General features: G+C 45.8%; 2 protein-coding genes across 2 annotated transcripts; both read right to left on the bottom strand.

Moving 5' to 3' along the window:
- Window positions 1–4,335: 4,335 nt before the first annotated feature.
- On the bottom strand, window positions 4,336–13,010 carry LOC311119906 (neuronal pentraxin receptor-like; the record flags this gene model as incomplete). The annotated part of the gene is made up of 5 exons (XM_084194558.1): window positions 4,336–4,751; window positions 5,413–5,592; window positions 5,799–6,040; window positions 8,178–8,523; window positions 12,285–13,010. 5 exons carry the CDS (start codon window positions 13,008–13,010, stop codon window positions 4,503–4,505), a joined length of 1,743 nt encoding a protein of 580 aa, XP_084050684.1. The 3' UTR covers window positions 4,336–4,502.
- A 3,828-nt stretch (window positions 13,011–16,838) lies between these two features.
- Window positions 16,839–21,716, bottom strand: LOC311119895 (chromobox protein homolog 6-like). Its single transcript, XM_084194545.1, has 5 exons — window positions 21,500–21,716; window positions 20,611–20,654; window positions 20,222–20,287; window positions 19,176–19,242; window positions 16,839–18,923 (listed from the first exon to the last, which is right to left on the bottom strand). The coding sequence occupies exons 1-5, from the start codon at window positions 21,566–21,568 to the stop codon at window positions 17,595–17,597; spliced, it is 1,575 nt and encodes a 524-aa protein (XP_084050671.1). The 5' UTR covers window positions 21,569–21,716; the 3' UTR covers window positions 16,839–17,594.
- Between the last annotated feature and the right edge of the window lie 422 nt (window positions 21,717–22,138).

The following is a 22,138-nucleotide window of genomic DNA, read 5'->3' as shown; positions in this document are numbered from 1 at the left end:
CAATTTTTATGGAACAGTCTGCCTACCCATGTGAGAGACGCAGACTCGGTCTCAACCTTTAAGTCTTTACTGAAGACTTATCTCTTCAGTAGGTCATATGATTGAGTGTAGTCTGGCCCAGGAGTGTGAAGGTGAACGGAAAGGCTCTGGAGCAACGAACAGCCCTTGCTGTCTCTGCCGGGCCGGTTCCCCTCTCCACTGGGGTTCTCTGCCTCTAACCCTGTTGCAGGGGCTGAGTCACTGGCTTGCTGGTGCTCTTTCATGCCGTCCCTGGGAGGGGTGCGTCACTTGAGTGGGTTGAGTTACTGACGTGATCTTCCTGTCTGGGTTGGCGCCCCCCCTTGGTTTGTGCTGTGGTGGAGACCTCTGTGGGCTATACTCGGCCTTGTCTCAGGATTGTAAGTTGGTGGTTGAGGATATCCCTCTAGTGGTGCGGGGGCTGTGCTTTGGCAGAGTGGGTGGGGTTATATCCTTCCTGTTTGGCCCTGTCCGGGGGTTTCTTCGGATGGGGCCACAGTGTCTCCGGACCGCTCCTGTCTCAGCCTCCAGTACTTATGCTGCAGTAGTTTATGTGTCGGGGGGCTGGGGTTAGTTGGTTATACCTGGAGTACTTCTCCTGTCTTATCCAGTGTCCTGTGTGAATTTAAGTATGCTCTCTCTAATTCTCTCGTTCTCTCTTTCTCTCTGAGAACCTGAGCCCTAGGACCATACGTCAGGACTACCGGGCATGATGACACCTTGCTGTCCCCAGTCCGCCTGGCCTTGCTGCTATTCCAGTTTCAACTGTTCTGCCTGCGGTTACGAAACCCCTATCTGTCCCAGACCTGCTGTTTTCAACTCTTAATGATCGGCTATGAAAAGCCAACTGAGAGACCTGAGCCCTAGGACCATACGTCGGGACTACCGGCCGTGGTGACTCCTTGCTGTCCCCAGTCCGCCTGGCCTTGCTGCTATTCCAGTTTCAACTGTTCTGCCTGCGGTTATGGAACCCCTACCTGTCCCAGACCTGCTGTTTTAAACTCTTAATGATCGGCTATGAAAAGCCAACTGAGATTTATTCCTGATTATTATTTGACCATGCTTGTCACTTATGAACATTTTTGAACATCTTGGCATGGTTCTGTTATAATCTTCACCCGGCACAGCCAGAAGAGGACTGGCCACCCCTCATAGCCTGGTTCCTCTCTAGGTTTCTTCCTAGGTTTTCGCCTTTCTAGGGAGTTTTTCCTAGCCACCGTGCTTCTACACCTGCATTACTAGCTGTTTGGGGTTTTAGGCTGGGTTTCTGTACAGCACTTCGAGATATTAGCTGATGTAAGAAGGGCTATATAAAATAAAATTGATTGAAAATTGAAATAATGGGCCAAGTCCAGGAGGTGGTGTGGGGGTGACGCAGCAAGATAAATAATGGGCCAAGTCCAGGAGGTGGTGTGGGGGTGACGCAACAAGATAAATAACGGGCCAAGTCCAGGAGGTGGTGTGGTGGTGACGCAACAAGATAAATAATGGGCCAAGTCCAGGAGGTGGTGTGGGGGTGACGCAACAAGATAAATAATGGGCCAAGTCCAGGAGGTGGTGTGGGGGTGACGCAACAAGAGAAATAATGGGCCAAGTCCAGGAGGTGGGGTGGGGGTGACGCAACAAGATAAATAATGGGCCAAGTCCAGGAGGTGGTGTGGGGGTGACGCAACAAGAGAAATAATGGGCCAAGTCCAGGAGGTGGTGTGGGGGTGACGCAACAAGAGAAATAATGGGCCAAGTCCAGGAGGTCAGAATGGATGAATAGTGACTGAAAGATGAAAAAGGAGGATGAGAAACTAAAAAGAAAAGTAGATTAGAATCTAATGAGAAAGAAGGGAAGGAAACGGGTAGAGGGGATGACGTAAATATATCAGAGAGGATGAAGGGACAGAAATATGGAGGGACAGAGAAGGATAGACAGAGAGGGGGATGAAGAGGCCTAGAGAGATGGAGGGAAAGATAGAAAGAGGGAGATAGAGGGATGGAGAGGAAGAGAGAGATGGAGGGATGGAGAGGAAGAGAGAGACAGTAGGGACCAGAGCAGAGTGACAGCGATAATTAAAGCTTCTGTATTATTCAGGAGGAGAGGAGAGGGGGCTATGACTAGATGTGATGCTAATATCCCAAGCTGACGTGTATGTGTGTGTGTGCGTGCGTGCCTACGTACGCACGTACGTACATGTATGTGTGTGTGTGTGTGTGTGTCTGGGAAATAGATCAAGAGAGATAGAGAAAGATGGACCTGACAAAGATAGTAAAGGAGAGGGAAGACTATAGTGTTGAAGCGGTTAGACAGAATAACAAAGATGTTCAACAAAGATCTTTAAAATTACTAAACGTCATTTCAGCCTGTGGTGCCTTAAAGGGATACTTCAGGATTTTGTCAATGAGGCCCTTTATCTACTTCCCCAGAGTCATACGTCCATACGCAGGCTCTAGTAAGCAACTTCCTTCAAACTGCACGCAGAGACATAAAAATGGCATCCACGAGTTCATCTGACTCTGGGTAAGTAGATAAAGGGCCTCATTGCCAAAATCCTGAAAGTATCCCTTTAAGAGAGAGAGAGACAGATACATAAAGTATCCCTTTAAGAGGGAGAGACAGATATATAAAGTATCCCTTTAAGAGAGAGAGATGGATACATAACAGTTAGTGTGGGAGAGATGATACTAGATCAGAGAGCAGCACAGTTCAACTCCACAGTTCCTTCTGTGTGGGTGGATGAAGCAGTCACGACACACACACAAACACACACACACAAATAAGACACAATGTTCCCATATACACACAGTAAGCCATAATGTATCTTCTTACGACATCATAACCATTTTATTTTATTCATCCACATATTTTCACAACATCATAGAAGATCCATGGAGGTGCAAAGATGAACAAGCAAAACACTTACTGACATCACAGCTGGCTACAATAACGTCATGAGAGAGAGAGAGAGAGAGAGAGAGAGAGAGAGAGAGAGAGAAGCGAGAGAGAGAGAGAAGCGAGAGAGAGAGAAGCGAGAGAGAGAGAGAGAGAGAGAGAGAGAGAGAGAGAGAGAGAGAGAGAGAGAGGGAGAGAGAGAGAGAGAGAGAGAGAGAAAATAAAATACATTTGTATTGGGCGTGTAATACCCAGACAGGCACTTTTCAACCATATGTCAATGGTGAAGTGGGACTGAACTTGTCATAACACAGGGGAAGGTCACCCAGTAATCTGGGTGCACTGTTCTTCACTACACCTCAACTCAATATCAGTGTCCCAATGTCTCCTCTTCACACACTTATTAAGCAATTCTGTGAAGGTAAGAAAAAGCAAAATACACATTCTTTGAGGTGTGGATTCATTTTGGGCTTTGTGGGGTGAAGCGCACGATTCAATAGTTAATATTCTTGTACGTTTTTGTGTTGTTGCTGTCTTGGAAACAGGACTATTTAGAAATCTGACCTCTGATTTTGAAAATGCTTTTCTCATGCATACAGATATACATTCCATTCCATCAGCTTCCCATAAAAAAAAACATTGAAACAGGTCATAAATCACTGTAAAGGGGCAATCTGCGGTTCAAACAACAACAAAGCAGCCACCCCACCACAAGGGATGTATGAATCACTTAACAGAATGCCCCTTTAAGTCAACCAGATGGATGTTATTAATCTAAGAAATCCATTGATGTCTTAATTTACATGATCCATGTGACTCGCAACAGCTATCTCTATGGCAATACATTGTGCTGTGCCGTTACAATTGCATCTTTGTGAAAGGTTTTGTGAGTCACAATAGGTAAGCAGGAGAGTTTATTTTCAAGTACATAACACACATACATATAAAACGACAGTGTTACAAAAACAACATTGCTGCAAAGAAAGTCAACAAAATGCTCAATAGAAAAACGCTCACTTTTAACGGACTGTTGTTTATCAGAAACACAGTTGAGTAGCATCACTGGCGTCACTTCTCCAAAACCATAACAAAATCACAATTTCAAAGTTAGAAACACAAGCTTCAGGACACAAGACAAGAAAATATGAGGCTTTGTGTATGTAGCTCTTTCCTGGGGGAGCTGAGAACCCACATCAACTCTCTAAAAGCCAAATCAGAGGGACATCTTCCCACATCGCCACAGAGCTAAAGCTAGTCTGGGTGTTGTTCTCAACAGCTGTAGCACTGTAGAAGTTAACACCTTCAGTGTGTGAACAACACCAAGGTAAAAACACACCTACTCATCTCTACTCCCCCGACCCCCGACCCTCCGAAAAGCCTCCTCACACCCCCGCCCTCTCTTCGAAAGAGCAATGCCCCTTTAAAACAACTAAACTCACTCTCCATCTCTACCCCAGTTCCCCATCACACAACCCCTGCCCCAAAAAACACCTCAAACCCCATCTTATGAGGAGCATAAACAAACCAACTAACCCCTCTCGCCTCACTGAGCAGCTCCCCTTTATAACAACCAGGAGACCCCTCTACCAACCCCTCTAACCCTTCACTGTTTGGGGCTGGAGCTGGGACTGGCCCGGGGTGGCTGGTTGCAGGGGTCCACAGCCTCCTTGGTGGCCCCTCCGTAGACCTCCACGTCCTGGTCCGTCCAGGGGGCCACGTTGCCCAGTGTGCCCAAGGAACAGGCAGCCAGAGCGGATACCTCAGCAGGCTTCAGGACCCTGTCCCACAGGTTGAACTGGGAGAGCTCCCCAACCAGGGCCTGGGAGGCGTCGAAACGACCGCCCAGCGTGTCCTAGAGAGGATATATATAATATGATAGAGATGATAGAGAGATAGAGAAAGAGAGAGATCAGGGATTACAATACAACTCATCCACCCAGCCAGCCAGAACAGTCTGGTTCCTCTCAAGGTTTCTCATCACCCTTCTATCCCTCTATCACTCCACCCCATCCATCTCTCCATTCCTCCACCCTCCACCTCCACCCCACCCTTCTCACCTTTCTTGCCACAGGATAAGCCACCTCTACCCCTCCACCCCTCCACCCATCCACCCCTCTACCCCTCTACCCCTCCACCCCTCCATCTCTCCACCCCTCCATCTCTCCACCCCTCTACCCCTCCACCCCTCCACCCCTCCATCTCTCCACCCTCGATCATTCCACCTTCCATCCCTCTGTCACTCCACATTTCCATCTCTCATCTCTCAACCCTCCATCCTTCCACCCTCCATCACTCCATCCGTCTGTCTCTCCACATCTCCATCCCTCTAACTCTCCACCCTTCCAGACCTCCACCCCTCTCAATGACCCCCCCTGCCGCAGAATAAGCACTCCTCCTGGCTTGGTGGGGTGCCAGTCAGCCTGTCCCTCCTTTTACCTCTCCACTTCTTCATCCATACATCCCTCCATCCCTCCACCCCTCCACCCCTCCAGACTTCCACCCCTCTCACCCACCTGCTCCTGCCCCAGAATGAGCACTCCTCCTGGCTTGATGGGGTGCCATGCGGCCAGCCCCTCTCCGCGCCCCTTCAGCTTCCCTCCCTGGTAGGCCTTCCATACCCCGTCTCTTAGGGTCCAGCTCAAACAGATGTGCTCCCACACACCCTGGGCAAGGGACAGGGGCAGCTGAGCCACCTAGAAGTGAGGGAAGGGACATTTAGCTCAATTACTAATCATTCAATCAGTCAAACAGTCAATCAATCAATCAATCAACCAATCAATGTTATTCATAAAACTATACAAGTATGAAAAATAAGAGGAGATGAATGATATGTTTCAGTAATTAATATGATAATGACACACACACACACACACACACACACACACACACACACCCCTACCTTATCGTTAATAAGCAGCTCTACAGGGTTGTGTATCCCTTGCAGCAGCACCAGCTCGTTGGGTTGTCCCGGGACTGAGTAGGAGAAGGGGGTGCCGATGCCCCCCTCTTTCACCTTGAGCCAGACGCAGGCGGTGAAGGCATACATTTCAGGCATCTCTCTCCGCACCAGGCCGTACATGTATCTGGTCCTCACGGGGAAGGAGAGGACATAGCCGTCAGGGTAGTTGTACTCTGTCAAACCTGAAGGAGAGAGGGAGAGAGGGATGGTTTACATTTGGCTCTGTGAAACAGATAGTAGTAGTAGTAACATATAGTAGTAGTAGTAGTAACAGATAGTAGTAGTAGTAGTAGTAACAGATAGTAGTAGTAGTAGTAGTAGTAGTAGTAGTAGTAGTAGTAGTAGTAGTAGTAACAGATAGTGGTAGTAGTAGAAGTAACATACAGTAGTAGTAGTAGTAGTAGTAGTAGTAGTAGTAGTAGTAGTAGCAGTATTAGTATTAGTATTAGTAGTAGTAGTAGTAGTAGTAGTAGTAGTAGTAACATATAGTAGTAGTAGTAGTAGTAGTAACAGATAGTTGTAGTAGTAGTAACATATAGTAGTAGTAGTAACATATAGTAGTAGTAGTAACAGATAGTAGTATTTGTAGTAACAGATAGTAATAGTAGTAACAGATAGATAGTAGTAGTAGTAGTAGTAACAGATATTAGTAGTAGTAGTAGTAGTAATAGTAGTAGTAGTAGTAGTAGTAGTAGTAGTAGTAGTAGTAGTAGTAGTAACATATAGTAGTAGTAGTAGTAGTAGTAGTAGTAGTAGTAGTAACATATAGTAGTAGTAGTAGTAGTAGTAGTAACAGATAGTAGTAGTAGTAACATATAGTAGTAGTAGTAGTAGTAACAGATAGTAGTAGTAACATATAGTAGTAGTAGTAACAGATAGTAGTATTTGTAGTAACAGATAGATAGTAGTAGTAGTAGTAGTAGTAGTAGTAGTAGTAGTAGTAACAGATATTAGTAGTAGTAGTAGTAGTAGTAGTAGTAGTAGTAGTAGCAATAGTAATAGTAGTAGTAGTAATAGTAGTAGTAACATATAGTAGTAGCAACAGATAGAAGTAGTAGTAGTAGTAGTAGTAGTAGTAGTAGTAGTAGTAGTAGTAGTAGTAGTAGTACTAGTAGTAGTAGTAGTAACAGATAGTAGTAGTAGTAGTAGCAGTCGTAGTAGTAGTAGTAACAAATAGTAGTAGTAGTAGTAGTAGCAACAGATAGTAGTAGTAGTAGCAGTAGTAGTAATAGTAGTAGTAGTAGTAGTAGTAGTAGTAGTTGTAACAGGTAGTATTAGTAGTAGTAGTAGTAGTAGTAGTAGTAGTAGTAGTAGTAACAAATAGTAGTAGTAGTAGTAGTAGCAACAGATAGTAGTAGTAGTAGTAGTAGTAGTAATAGTAGTACTAGTAGTAGTAGTAGTAGTAGTAGTAGTAGTAGTAGTAGTAGTAGTAGTAGCAGCAGATAGTCATAGTAGTAGTAGTAGTAACAGATAGTAGTAGTAGTAACATATAGTAGTAACATATAGTAGTAGTAGTAGTAACATATAGTAGTAGTAGTAGTAGTAGTAACATATAGTAGTAGTAGTAGTAGTAGTAGTAGTAGTAGTAGTAGTAGTAGTAGTAACAAATAGTAGTAGTAGTAGTAGTAGCAACAGATAGTAGTAGTAGTAGTAGTAGTAGTAGTAGTAGTAATAGTAGTACTAGTAGTAGTAGTAGTAGTAGTAGTAGTAGTAGTAGTAGTAGTAGCAGCAGATAGTCATAGTAGTAGTAGTAGTAACAGATAGTAGTAGTAGTAACATATAGTAGTAACATATAGTAGTAGTAGTAGTAACATATAGTAGTAGTAGTAGTAGTAGTAGTAACATATAGTAGTAGTAACAGATAGTAGTAGTAACAGATAGTAGTAGTAGTAGTAGTAGTAGTAGTAGTAGTAGTAGTAACATATAGTAGTAGTAGTAGTAGTAGTAATAATAATAGTAGTAGTAGTAGTAGTAGTAGTAGTAGTAGTAGTAGTAGTAGTAGTAGTTACAGATAGTAGTGGTAGTAGCAGATAGTAGTAGTATTAGTAGTAGTAGTAACAGATAGTAGCAGTAGTAGTAGTAGTAGTAGTAGTAGTAGTAGTAGTAGTAGTAGTAGTAACAGATAGTAGTAGTAGTAACAGATAGTAGCAGTAGTTGTAACAGATAGTAGTAACAGATAGTAGTAGTAGTTGTAACAGATAGTAGTAGTAGTAACAGATAGTAGTAGTAGTAACAGATAGCAGTAGTAGTAACAGATAGTAGTAGTAGTAACAGATAGTAGTAGTAGTCCTCCATCCTCCCCCTTTCTTTTCCACTCACTCTGTTCCAGCTCTGCAATGCGGTGGTGTAGAGTATCAATCCCTTGGTCTATCTGTTTGTGATGCGTCTGTGTCTCCTTCCTCAGCGCCTTCCTCTCTTTCTCCAGCATCTCAATCTTCCTCTCCAGCTCTCCTTCCAGGTCCTTCCAGGGGCTTCCACCTCCACCTCCTCTGCCAGGGCCCCCAGGGGCCTTCCGGCCCCCTGATGAGACACTACCGCCTCCTGTTCTTGATGCTGATGACGGTGACCCTTGAACTTTAGTACCGATGCCACTGCTGACGCCCACTCCGGCGCTGGGGGGTGGAGTCTCAACGGAGAGGTTGAGGGCAGCAGGGCCGATCTCCAACTGTGAGAGGAGAGAGAAAGAGAAGACGAAGGGGTTAGTATGGAGGGAGAGAAAGAGAAGATGAAGGGGTTAGTATGGAGGGAGAGAAAGAGAAGATGAAGGGGTTAGTATGGAGAGAGAGAAAGAGAAGATGAAGGGGTTAGTATGGCGGGAGAGAAAGAGAAGATGAAGGGGTTAGTATGGAGGGAGAGAAAGAGAAGATGAAAAGGTTAGTATGGAGGGAGAGAAAGAGAAGAGAAGGTTGTGGAGTGGGTGGAAGAGAATTCTGAAGATCAAGTTTTAAGTTCAAGTTTCAACTTTATTTGCCATGTCTAATGAATACATTAGAAATGTTAAAGGTTGAGTAAGTAAGAATTTTGTCCACAAATGTACCGAAAGTTCTATTATATGTAAATAGTTTATGATTAGTGAATGCTATATACAGTGCATTCGGAAAGTATTCAGACCCCTTCCCTTTTTCCACATTTTGTTACATTACAGCCTTATTCTAAAATTGATTAAATTAATGTATTTCCTCATCAATCTGCACACAATACCCCATAATGACAAAGCGAAAACAGGTTTTTAGAACAACAAAAAAGAAATACCTTATTTACATAAGTATTCAAACCCTTTGCTATGAGACTTGAAATTGAGCTCAGGTGCATCCTGTTTCCGTTGATCATCCTTGAGATGTTTCTACAACTTCATTGGAGTCCACCTGTGGTAATTTCAATTGAATGGACAAGGCACAAACCTGTCTATATAAGGTCCCACAGTTGAGAGTGCATGTCAGAGCAAAAACCAAGCCATGAGGTTGAAGGAATTGTCCATAGAGCTCCGAGACAGGATTGTGTAGAGGCACAGATCTGGGGAAGGGTACCAAAACATTTATTCATCATTGAAGGTCCCCAAGAACACAGTGGCCTCCATCATTCTTAAATGGAAGAAGTGTGGAACTACCAAGACTCTACCTAGAACTGGCCGCCTGAACAATCGGGGGAGAAGGGCCTTGGTCAGGGAGGTGACCAAGAACCCGATGGTCACTCTGACAGAGCTCCAGAGTTCCTCTGTGGAGATGGGAGAACCTTCCAGAAGGACAACCATCTCTGCAGCACTCCACCAATCAGGCCTTTATGGTAGAGTGGCCAGAAGGAAGCCACTCCTCATTAAAAGGCACATGACAGCCGAATTGGAGTTTGCCAAAAGGCACCTAAAGGACTCTCAGACAATGAGAAACAAGATTCTTTGGTCGGATGAAACCAAGATTGAACTCTTTGGCCTGAATGCCAAGCGTCACGTCTGGAGGAAACCTGGCACCATCCCTACGGTGAAGCATGGTGGTGGAAGCATCATGCTGTGGGAATGTTTTTCAGTGGCAGGGACTGTGAGACTAGTCAGGATCGAGGGAAAGATTAATGGAGCAAAGTACAGAGATCCTTGATGAAAACCTGCTCCTAAGTTCTCAGGACCTCTGACTGGGGTGAAGGTTCACCTTCCAACAGGACAATGGCCCTAAGCACACAGCCAAGACAATGCAGGAGTGGCTTCGGGACAAGTCTCTGAAGGTCCTTGAGTGGCCCAGCTAGAGCCCGGACTTGAAAGTGATCGAACATCTCTGGAGAGATGTGAAAATAGCTGTGCAGCGATGCTCCGCATCCAACCTGACAGAGCTTGAGAGGCTCTGTAGAGAAGAATGGGAGAAATTCTCCAAATACAGCTGTGCCAAGCTTGTAGCATCATACCAAAGAAGACTCGAGGCTATAATCGCTGCCAAAGGTTTGTCAACAAACGGTCTGAATACTTATGTAAATGTCATATTTCAGTTGTTGTATTGTGTGTAGATGAAGGGAAAAAACTATTTAATCAATTTTAGAATAAGGCTTTAACATAACAAAATGTGGAAAAAGTCAAGGGGTCTGAATACTTCCCGAATGCACTGTATATAGTTATTTTGTGAGATGCTTCACCCTATTAGCTGTCGCGCTAGTGGTTCGGTCCGAACAGATTTACAAATCATGGGAATTTGTCATGCAATGCAGACTTTGACTCTCTCCAAGGCACGTGTTGCTAGGCAACCCCTTGCACTTGGTGGGGCAGGCTGGCTCCCCCCATAGCTGAAGCCAGTGTGAGAAACGTGCTAACAAACGTTTGTGCTTTGAAACTAAATAAATATTACACTCTGACCCACTAAACTTCTTTGCTAGATTATAGATAGTGTTGTTAAACAATTACGTGATGTAGTTTCATTGGAACTTGCAGTTGTTGTTGGTAAGTAATGAATCTGCTAGCTTCTGACATGACTTAATGCATCTTTAAGTAAGCAACGAAAAGAGAGAAAGACAGGAAGGCAGATGGAGAAAGAGTAAAAGTGGAGAGCGAGAGGATGTGAAAAGAGAGGAAGGGAGAGAGAAAGGAGTAGGCGTAGGTGAGTTGCAGGAGTAGGTGAAAGAGAAAGAGAGAGAGAGAAAGAGTATGAGCGAGAGTGTAACTAATTAAGAGGAAAGTGAGAGGGTTGCGACAAGAGAGAGCAACAGGAGACAGACAGACAGACAGACAGACAGACAGACAGACAGAGAGAGAGTGAGAGAGAGACAGAGAGAGAGAGAGAGAGAGAGAGAGAGAGAGAGAGAGAGAGAGAGAGAGAGAGAGAGAAAGAGAGAGAGACAGAGAGAGAGAGAGAGAGAGAGAGACAGAGAGTGAGAGAGAGAGAGAGAGAGAGACAGAGAGTGAGAGAGAGAGAGAGAGAGAGAGAGAGAGAGAGAGAGAGAGCAAGCTACAGCAAAAACACAGGTGCACACACACACACAGTATGACTTAAGTCTCAAGGTCTCTCCTCTCTTCAGCCAGCATCCCTTCATCTTTTATTGATGTGGACAGATGCGGAGGTAAGAAGCGCGTGGGGAGGGGGGAGAGACAGCAAGTGAAAGAAAATATCTCCCCTGGCGCTGAGGGAGCGGGTGATAATGATGCTGATGAGAAAGGCTGTGAGTTGTTGGATGGATGGATGTATGGATGAGGGAGAGAGGTGGAGGAGGGAGTCAGGGGTCCTGATGTCTATAAAGTCAGGAGGGAGGGAGGGAGGAGGGAGGGCAGGGGTGCGTTAGAGGTCCTGAAGTCAATAAAATAATTGATGTCATTAGGATATTTTAGCTGTTAGGGATACTAGACCCATGGGCATTTACCTCGTTATGACGTGAAATAGCCTATACCCTGCCTCGTGCATCACGGGCGCGCCAAATGGGGGTTCTAGAAGTGGGACGCCTCTTTTTCCGCGCTGATATTGTAGCCTATTTGTTGCATAAGGTTGAGACGTTGGGTTGTGCAACATGTCTGTCTGTCTTTCTGTCTGTGTTGGATATTGCTAACAATTGGTGGCGACATGTTTGTCATTATTCTGGATTATCTACTGAAAGATTCACTCTGTTTGGGGGCAAGCAATCAGTAGCCATATAGGCATATTGCATAATACGTCCCTTGATCATTTAAATAATACATAGGCTAACCGTAGTAGCCTATAGTCTATAGGCCTAGTTCACTGACTGACTGGAGATGATCAAGACGTTATAAAACACACTGGCTCAGCCTATCAAAAGCGCACCCCAAGGCGCTAATGTGTGTTATATGCTCTCCAAGGCGCATTATCTCTACTGTTGACACTTTTTACAAAAGTAGCTTATTCATATGCTTGCCTATTGCTAGCTTGTATCGAGCCTGTATATGCCTACAGCCTGTGGCTTTGGGCTATTGGGTAGGCTATACTCAATATTCACCCAACCCACCTCCAGTTTCTCGATGCGGTCTTTCAGGTTGAGAATGGCCCTCTCCAGCTCCTCCACGGCCCTAGCGGTCTGCAGCTGCACAGCGGCCGACGAGCTCACATCATCCCCGGCCATGAGTCGGCGGTTGCCCGCCCAGGCCCCCAGGCTCCGCTCGGAGTGCCCGGGACTCCCCTCCTCCAGGCCGCTCTCGCACTCTGACAGTTTCCCCGTCAGCTCCCGGATGGTCCGCTGATCCATGAGTATCTTGCCGTTCTGCTGCACTACTGTCTGCTGGAGGTCGTCCGCGGTGGTCCGGAGGTAGCTCCAGTCTTCATCCTCATAGAGTGAAGGGTCGTCCGCCTGCTCCTTCATGCTCTTGGGCTTGCATTCTCCAGCGGGAATCGGAGTGCAGATGAGCCGGCTGAAACTGAACTGTTTCGGTGCCCCTCCACCACCACCCGTCACCTCCCCGGGGCTGAGCTCGTTGAGAGTGGAGGGACCCCCCAGCCCGAGCCCCAAGCCGCCTCCTCCACCGCCCTCGTAGGATTCAGCACCATGGAGAGCGCCCAGGGAACCTGCGTGAGCCACGGAGCCGGGGGAAAACAGGTTATCCGCAGTCAGAGTCGCGTTATCGGACAGGTCCTGGGGCGCGGCAGCTTTCCGCGGGTAAACACTGGCGATGATGCAGATGACCGCGCCGAGGAAGACCACGGATCCAGCACCGACCAAGACTACAACGAACTTCATAGCGGCGAGATGGGCTAAAGCGATCAATAGACTAACCTACAAATCAGAGATCAAATTCCGTTGGAGAGATAGAGTCGGTTGAAAAATAATGTCAGTTTTTTTCCCTCACAATCTAGAATACATTAAGCTATGAAAATGCTAGCTATAGCCTACATCACTCGAGCGATTTCATAATCCACTCCTCGATAGCCTATCAGTTGATTAATCTACCTGCTTTTTTTTATATGATTAAATAAAACGAATGGCCTAGGCCTATATTCTAATACACCCCACCAAAACACCTCCAAACGCACAGAAAACAAACGACTGCGGTTGACAGACGCGTTTGTTGTGTTTTTCTCCAAATGTAGAAATGCCGATTGTTCTGTCAGCAGGCCTAAGTCGAAAGACCGTCTCCTTCTCTCTGTGTTGCTAAGCTCCGCTCCTGTCCTCCGTACGTAGTTACTATGGGGACCGTGACAGAGTAGGCGGGGAGACAGACGAGAGGAGTGGGGTGTGTGTGTGTGGGATGCGTCATTGGAGGTGAAGAGGCAAATAACATTATGAACACCATCTAATACGATAGAGATGTGTGTGTGTGTGTGTATGAGAGAGAGAGAGAGAGAGAGAGAGAGAGAGAGAGAGAGAGAGAGAGAGAGAGAGAGAGAGAGAGAGAGAGAGAGGCCAACCTACACTTCGATACGACATCGCCCACACACAGCAAGCAAAGAGGCACTGAGTTTGAAGGTAGGCCTTGAAATACATCCACAGGTACACCTCCAATTGACTCAAATGATGTCAATTAGCCTATAAGACGCTTCTAAAGCCATGACATCATTTTCTGGAATTTTCCAAGCTGTTTAAAGGCACAGTCAACTTAGTGTATGTAAACTTCTGACCCACTGGAATTGTGATACAGTGAATTATAAGTGAAATAATCTGTCTGTAAACAATTGTTGGAAAAATTACTTGTGTCATGCACAAAGTAGATGTCCTAACCGACTTGCCAAAACTATAGTTTGTTAACAAGACATTTGTGGAGTGTTTTAATGACTCCAACCTAAGTGTATGTACATTTCCGACTTCAACTGTACATATGAAGTGGGTAAAACAGTATGTAAACATTATTAAAGTGACCAGTGTTCCATTACTATGTACATAGTCTGCAGTCTCTTAAGGTGCAGGGTAGAGTACCGGGTGGTAGCCGACTAGTAACAGTGACTAAGTTCAGGACAGAGTACTGAAACTCTGTTTTTTAGTCTCTCAGTCCCAGCTTTGATGCACCTGTACTGTCTCTGCGTTCTTGATGGTAGCGGGGTGGACAGGCCATGGCGAGGGTGGCTGAGGTCCTTGATGATCTGATTGGCCTTCTTGTGACACCGGGTGCTGTAGATGTCCTGGAGTGGCAGCAATCCCACTAGGAAGTCCCATCTGGCCCAGTCCCTAAACCACAATGCGAGGCCAGCCAGAGATGGGGAGAGCAGAGAGGGGAGAGGGTGAGAAGAAGGGAGGATGGGCTGGTTCTGGGAGAGAAGGGAGGAGGAATGGGGAGACCAAATTGGAGAGGATTGAGGCCATCCAGAGCTTGACTGGCTGGGAGTGGGGTTCGGAGGTGAGAGGAGGGTAGTGGGAGAGGATGGGAGACCATGGGTGAGGAGAGGAGGGGGAGAGAATGGGGGACCATGGGTGAGGGGAGGAGGGGGAGAGAAGGGGGGACCATGGGTGAGGGGAGGAGGGGGAGAGAAGGGGGGACCATGGGTGAGGGGGAGGAGGGGGAGAGAATGGGGGACCATGCGTGGCCTGCCAGAGTGTGGGCTGGGCTGGATGGGAGAAGGTGCTAGAAGAGTTACTTGAGGACATGGATGCAAAGGGGAGATGGAGGCCTGGAGGGGTGGTAGAAGAGGACGGTAGTAGACAAGGCATACAGGTAATGGGAAGGACAATGGGAAGAGGAGCTTTCTTTGCTCACAGTCGTGTGTCCACAGATATTGTCTCAACTTCTGGAACCACAACCATCATCTCATCAAACCTTTTCTGAAAGAGTGCAGGCTAAGAGCACAATCCTGCCCATCTGACTTGTGTTAACAGTGCCACCATGTGGACAATCAGGGAATTACCAACACAGTGGTCTGAGCTCAGGCCAGTTTCCCCAGACCTTCTACTGCTTTAATCTGGGCCCGAGAAACCAGCCATAGAGAATCAAATACAACTTTCAACTTCAGTTGAAAGCCAAGATTCCAGATTGAATCTACAAATGGAATCTTAAAGCCATAAACTCCCAATAACCCCCATATTACAGAGGTCATGGAAGTCATTTGTAAAGAACTGAAGAGTTGAACGACAAAAGGAACTGTCTTGGAGGTGTTTTTTATTAAAAGCCTCGTACAACAGAACACATACAGAAAGCAACAACAAACGACCGTTAACATGACCACGCTCACCTTACCTGTACAATAAGGGTTCGCAAAACATGCTTCAGCTACATTATTACAACGTTATCATCAACATTATCCTCGTCATTATCATCATTATTACCATTAATACAATTCAATGTACATAATTCATATTACCAATATTACGAGACACAAACTGCAGTCTTGACACACATTTATAATTAATTAAATCATGGGGTTTCCATTCTTATCAAACCCATATTGGACATCAATCAAAAACAACAATAATAACAATCAAAGGCAATTATTACAAAGGTAAAGCATACACATTATGCTTCATTCAAAAGGTATAATGAGGTACATAAGGAAAAGCCCTCGAAATGAAACCCCCCCCCCCCCATAAAACGGTTTACATGGACAAACATTTCCTATTTGATTCTTCAGGTCGGTTTCTTGTCATTACATTGAAGTGCCAATGACATGGCTCTTGAAATTACATCCAAAATTGGAAAAATTAAAAAAGACAAGATAAAAAAAAAAAATATGGAAATAGAAGAAATCTAGAGGCCTGTTTGGTATACATGTAGGCCACTATGTCAAGTTGTGCCGCCCCTTTAAAGACAAAACCTAGTTATATCAACTGTTAAAACATCACCAAGTTGTGCTACCCCTTTAAAAGAGAAAACCTATTTATATCAACTGTTAAAACATCACCAAGAACTACATGAAGACTCCTCCTTCTACTGGCTTAGCCAATGACAGTCAAGAGAATCTACTGGTTTAGCCAATGACAGTCAAGAGAATCTACTGGTTTAACCAATGACAGTCAAGATAATCTGTTTTATCCATTAACAGCTGAATGATGATGTGTTTGTGGTACGATGTGTATTATTATTATCACAGTATCAAAGACTAGACGACAATCCACCATCTATCTAATACAGTATACGGACGAGATGCAGTGGAGTTGGAACTGAGCAGCTATAAGGCAACACATGCTTAGTTTTAAATATTGTACTAATATTGTACAGATACACCAGACAGAGAGAGAGAGAGAGAGAGAAAGAGAGAAGAGGGGGGGCCCTATAGAAACAGGGGCAGCACCAGATGATGGTCAGATCTGGGACCAGGATATCAGAACGCCAACACAAACTGGTTGAGAAGGCCATTGAGAGGTTTGAACTAAAGGTTATTACACAGAGAATATCTGGTAGGTAGGTAGAGACAGAAGTGTACATGATGGATAGGTTACATACTGTATCATCATTAATCACACTCCATGCAGTCCACAGCTTAAATAATTGGAGAGTCAGCTTATAGTCTTGACTGAGGTTCCGGAATACTTAACATTCCGGAATACTAAACATTCCGGAATACTAAACATTCCGGAATCTTGCAGGCGACAGCGAGTTAAAGGCAGGCGTTGGAACATGGCAATAAGAAAAGCAATAACTTAACTTTCTATGCTTTCATCGTTTATTTGTATTATTGTTGCAGCTGAATTAACATTGTGCATATAAATATATACTCATATATAGGCCTGTGCGTTCGAGAGAGCAACAACAACAACAACAAAAGGCCTTGAAATTCACATGTGGATATTGAATAAGGAAATGATATAGAATACGGTTGTTGTCAATAATGCAGTCAAGTGCGTTGCTAAATATCTCAATGTAGAAATGCAGTATTGCCGAAGTCCAACAAAGCAAGTGCAACATCATTTCATCACCTCATTTAAACCTTAAAGAGTTAGACTTCCAATGAAAAAACTGGGTATAAATATGAACAAATAACAAACACTTATTGGTTGTATGAATCTCCCTACAATAAAGATGGAATTGATTTGAATGTTATTATGACTGAAAGTATCTATTACCAGCCTCTAAACAGTCAAGGTTGTGAGTGGACATGAATTGAATAAACTTTATTGATCCTCAGAAGACAAATCATGCTGTATTAAGATAGATAATCAGCATTATTATAGGGGTGTATTGCACACCCTGCTCTTAGCTTTGTACAATTCTGTTGAAAAAAATAACGCTCTTTTTCAATATTCTATGGCCTGAATTTCATTATTATTGGAAGTTTTTTACCTTCTGTGTTAAAATGGCATTAATCTCTAGCCTGGTCCCAGACAATGACCATATGAGTTGGCCAAGACAGCACAAACAGATAAGGGAGCCAGGCTAATTCATTGAACTCTGCCTCTTCTTTAATCTCTTCCTATGGCTTGGGTTGTGGGGGGTTCTTCAGTGGTGGTGGTGGAGGAGGGGGGTGAGGAGGAGGTGGTATTTTTGGGGTTTATCGGTTGGGGGGAGGCAGCAGATGAGGGGGAAGCGGGGCGGGAGGAGGGGGAGGGGAACTCTTTGATGGTGACGGTGAGGAGGTTGGTGGTGACGTCGGTCACGACCACGTTGGCGCTGCTCGCCACCATCTCCGGGTGCCAGTCGGGGTCGCCCTCAGCGGGGACCCTCTGAGGGTTGGAGGTCAAGGGGCAGGTGCCGAAGGCAGGGGGGTGAGGAGGGGAGGCGGTGCTGACGGAGGGCGGCTGGCGTTTCTGCCGGCGCCGGCGGCGAAGCTTCCTCTTCCCTTCCTGAGGCACAGAAAGGTCCAGAGCATCATCATCCTCTTCTTCATCGAAGGAGGAAGAGGAGGACCCGGAAGCAAAGGAGAGTGAGGGGGACGAGGGAAGGAGGGGGTTTGGTCCTCGTTCAGCGTTCTGGTTCTTCTGGAGCTCTGGGGGGTTGCTAGGGGTAGACTGGGGGCTTAAGTTGGGAGCCGACCCAGAGGCGGGTTGTGCTTGGGCCTGCGGTCCAGGAGGGGTAGGCTGGTTCTGGGCGGGTGTGGGGGATCCACTGGAGCTGGAGGGAGAGGGGGGTGGCTGGGTGTCCCTAGCCCCTGAGGCCCCTGTACTGGAGCCTGTGGCTGAGTGTGGAAGGTGTAGGGGTCCGGGGCCGCCACACTGGAGACCAAACGGCTTCCCGTACATGGGGAAGCCCAGCATGGGCTGGAAGGGCCGGTACGGAGCCTCTCCACTCCTCTTCCCTATGATCCTATTCCGGGAGGGGATGTTCTGACGACCCCCTTGTAGGGACATGGAGCCGGATGGCGCCCTCCGGTTACCCCCGCCACCCCTTCCTCCGCCTCCACTTCCACTTCCTGGTTTGTCGATGACCTTGAGGTTTAGGATGATGCGACCCCGTTTGACCTCGCGTGGTTTGACGCGACGATTGAGGATGCGGACGGTCTCTGAGAAGGGGGAGACGGGGGGCCGCGAGGGCAACCCGCTGGGGCCGGAGAAGGATCCGGGAGCGGCCAGGGGGTCGGGGCGGGGTAAGGGGCGGCGGGACATACTAGTGCAGCGGCGAATGTCTTTCTTCAGCTTGTGTGTCGCCGCCAGGGAGTTGAGTTTAGGGGAGGGCGCTGGAGCGGAGGAGGGGAAAGGGGGATGGGAGGAGAAGGGAGGGGCTCGAGGAGAGGAGGAAGAAGTGGAGCGTGGGGCTCGAGTGGTGGTGGTCTCTCTCTTCTGGGCTCCATGAGCCTGAGAAGGGGGGAGAGGAGAGAGAGGAGAGAGAGAGCGAGACGAGGAGAGAGAGGAGAGACGAGGAGAGAGAGGAGAGTGGAGAGAGAGTAAAGTGAGTTGTAACCTCAAAAGGAGAAATTCAACATCATAACATCAAGCAGGAAAGGGTTTGCCTTGCTCTTACATTCTTATTGTACCCGGTAATATATTAGCTAATCCTAATTTTGGTGTGGTTGTGATAGTGGCATACAAGAACATCCAAAACAATACCTTGGTAGGAAGGTTTTTGGGTTTGGGTCCCCGCTTCTTTGGCCCGTGGAGTTCTCTCTCACGCTCTCTGAGAAAGAAACAAAGAGATTACAATTAATCACCCGATGAAGTCAATGTCACAACAGCACAATACGTTCCACATCTTTTTACCCTGACCCTAGCCTGCCTGAATACAATGGGCCGGGATGGGTTGAATTGGGATTGAGCCAATTATTTAAGTAATAACATCTAGGCCTACATTGAGACAGTTCAAAGTCAACTGAGAGAGAAGTTTATTAATGTAACATCCTGTTTCTCATACATCCCAACTTCCACTGTGAGTTAGACAGGGATGATCAAAAGACCGGGGGTGGCGTCCCAAATTGCACCATATTCCCTATTTAGGGCACTACTTTTGACCTAATACCTATGGGCTTAGGTCAAAAGTAGTGCCCTATACAGGCAATAGGGTGCCATTTGAGACACAGACTGGTTGTGTGAAAGCAGAACAGTGGACCCTAGGACGACTAGCTAGCGGTTGGTTTGCTATGGCGTCAGCTAATAGGGATCTGAATGAAGAAAAAATTAAATAACAGTTTGACGTTTGTTTGACTAAGTCTAAGATTGAACAGAGCCAGACACAGGCTCTCCTCCTCTTCTTGATGGGATCATTTTAGTTCCATGTAAACACGATCCCTCTGTAAGCAGCAGAGTGCTTTGAAGTGGGTTTGGCAGGAAGAGACAAAGAGAGGATTTATACAGAGATATAAGACGTTTAAATATAGACAGAGTGAAAGAGCGAGAGAGAGGGAGCGAGAGAGATAGCGCAAGAGAGCAGAGAGAGAGGGTGAGAGAGAGAGAGAGGGGGGAGCTGGGAAAAAAATAGAAGCAAGTTAGGGTGGAGAACATGAAAACTGATGTTGGGATGAGAGAGAATGGGAGAGATAATTATAAAGTATTCCCCTTTTTGTTGATTTCTCAAATGTCTCTGTGTCATAAACGTCACTTGTCTTTAAAGGAATTGAATAATGTGTAAATCTAGAAATACTGTTAACTGTTCCACTCACTTCTGTTCGAATCCTGCGATCAGTCTGTCATCTAAGATATTCTCTTCTGGTTCCCAAGTACTGTGTCTAAAGCAAAGAGGTAACACAATTGTTTTATTCTACATTTTCATAGCCTGGGTAACAGTCTGTTTGTGCTAACATTCCACTCCATGTTTGGCATATGACACAGAGTACAAGGAGTGGAACTTTAGCACAAAACAGGTCTGGATTTCAGGCAAACGTTTTCATGTTATGGAATAAATAGGAAACGTATAGGTCGCCAAAAGACACAAAATGTCTCTAGAGCGTCTGCTAAATGACTAAAATGTAAATGTCTCTTCAGACAAGGTGATTGCTGGTATGATTTAAAATTCAGAATGAATGTTTTAGTTAGGAATGCAATCACTTACTTCAGTGCCCATCCTTTCCATTTGACTAGGTATTCTAGGCGAGACTGTGGAGAGAAAGGTACAGAGGAATCAGAAAAAGCCCAAAAGTGTTCAATCCTGTATTAAGCCATTTTATAGCTAGTGTAAGAGCAAAAATGCCTTCTTGTTAACTAGCTATTCATGATCAATAAGATAAATATTAAGAGTAACTTATTACTCTAAATCAGACTAACTCAATACATTGAGTAATATAAACTGGCTCAGTTCTGACTAACAAGTTGGCTGGTACGCCTTCCTTGTTTTGTTTTCTCATTTTAGAGGGAAAAGATGCAACAAAACACTACTAGCAAGCAGACAGACAGGCTGGCTAGCGAATTAGTTCCACTGTCATCTGGACAAAACATTTACTGTAGCTAGAGAGGGAAAAACTAATTTAGCTGCTAGCTAGCTGAAGTTAATGACACTCAGTCGACTTTAATGTATGGTTTGGCAAGGTAGCGTATAGTATGTGGGGTGCAATTATCTCTTTCTAGTCTAACTATCTTGGTAAAAAGTCAAAGACAAAGTATAGATTTGCATTGACCGTAAACCAGGCCCTTATTTTAAATTGCCATTGCTAATTAGCTAAAGTTTACGTTGTCTTCCCACGCCGACTCTTTTGTGTAACGTTAGCTAGCTATTTTGTACGACACCCCACTGCAAACCATCAGCACAGCACACTACCTAGCTTCTCGGCTAGCTCAAACGGCTTGCTAGAGAAGCATCCGCTTGCTGCTAGCTACAATAAGGCCTCCCCGTTGTCACTGCGTGGAAAAAACAGATCCTCGGTTCTCGCCCTCGAAGCACGCCGCGGAGACCCTCGCCCACGTCTGCTCTTCTGCAGCGACAAAAAAAACGGCGGCATGCTCACCTTGCGAACGCGGCGTTTCAGAATGGCTTCCGCGGCGAAAACGCGTTCCCCGACCGCAGAGAGCTCCATCTTTCAATGCCCGACTCCTCTCTCGGTCCAGACGACCAACTCCACTGTCTGGCGGCAAGACCAGAGCAGACCACTTTCCCTTTCCCCGAAATCTGTCACAGTGGAAGCAGACAGCACAACAGAGCACACACTACACCCCGAAGCAGGAGAGGAGTAGAGCTATCTGTCACGTGGACGGGGTCAGCCCCTTTTGGTCGTCCTGGCAACGCAGAAGGCGCTAGACAGGATGCAGAAAGGGCAGGTTAGCGTTTTTCGTCATTAATCTTTGTTCTGGAGGCACCTCTGCAGAGTGGTCACTAGCTAGCACAGCCACAAAGTCATACAACCTGCTAACCTTAACCACATTGCTAACCCTAATGCCTAACCTTAAATGAAGACCGAAAAGCTAATTTTTGGTTTCATTATTTGTGACAATTTTTTACAAGCAATTTTGACTTTGCATTTGTCCTATCTGAAGGGAAATCGCAGTTCTGCCTCGAGGATAAGACTCATGACATCAACTTCAACCTGCGCAGAAAGGATGCATTGAAGTGAACTTTGTCTAGCTTTATTGTTTAGCACCTATGTTCT

This window comes from Coregonus lavaretus (genome assembly GCF_964263955.1).
Source record: "Coregonus lavaretus genome assembly, contig: HAP1_SCAFFOLD_55, whole genome shotgun sequence".
In the NCBI taxonomy this organism is placed as follows: Eukaryota; Metazoa; Chordata; class Actinopteri; order Salmoniformes; family Salmonidae; genus Coregonus; species Coregonus lavaretus.
The sequence above is the reverse complement of the archived record's forward strand: the minus strand, read 5'-3'. Positions and strand labels throughout refer to the sequence as shown.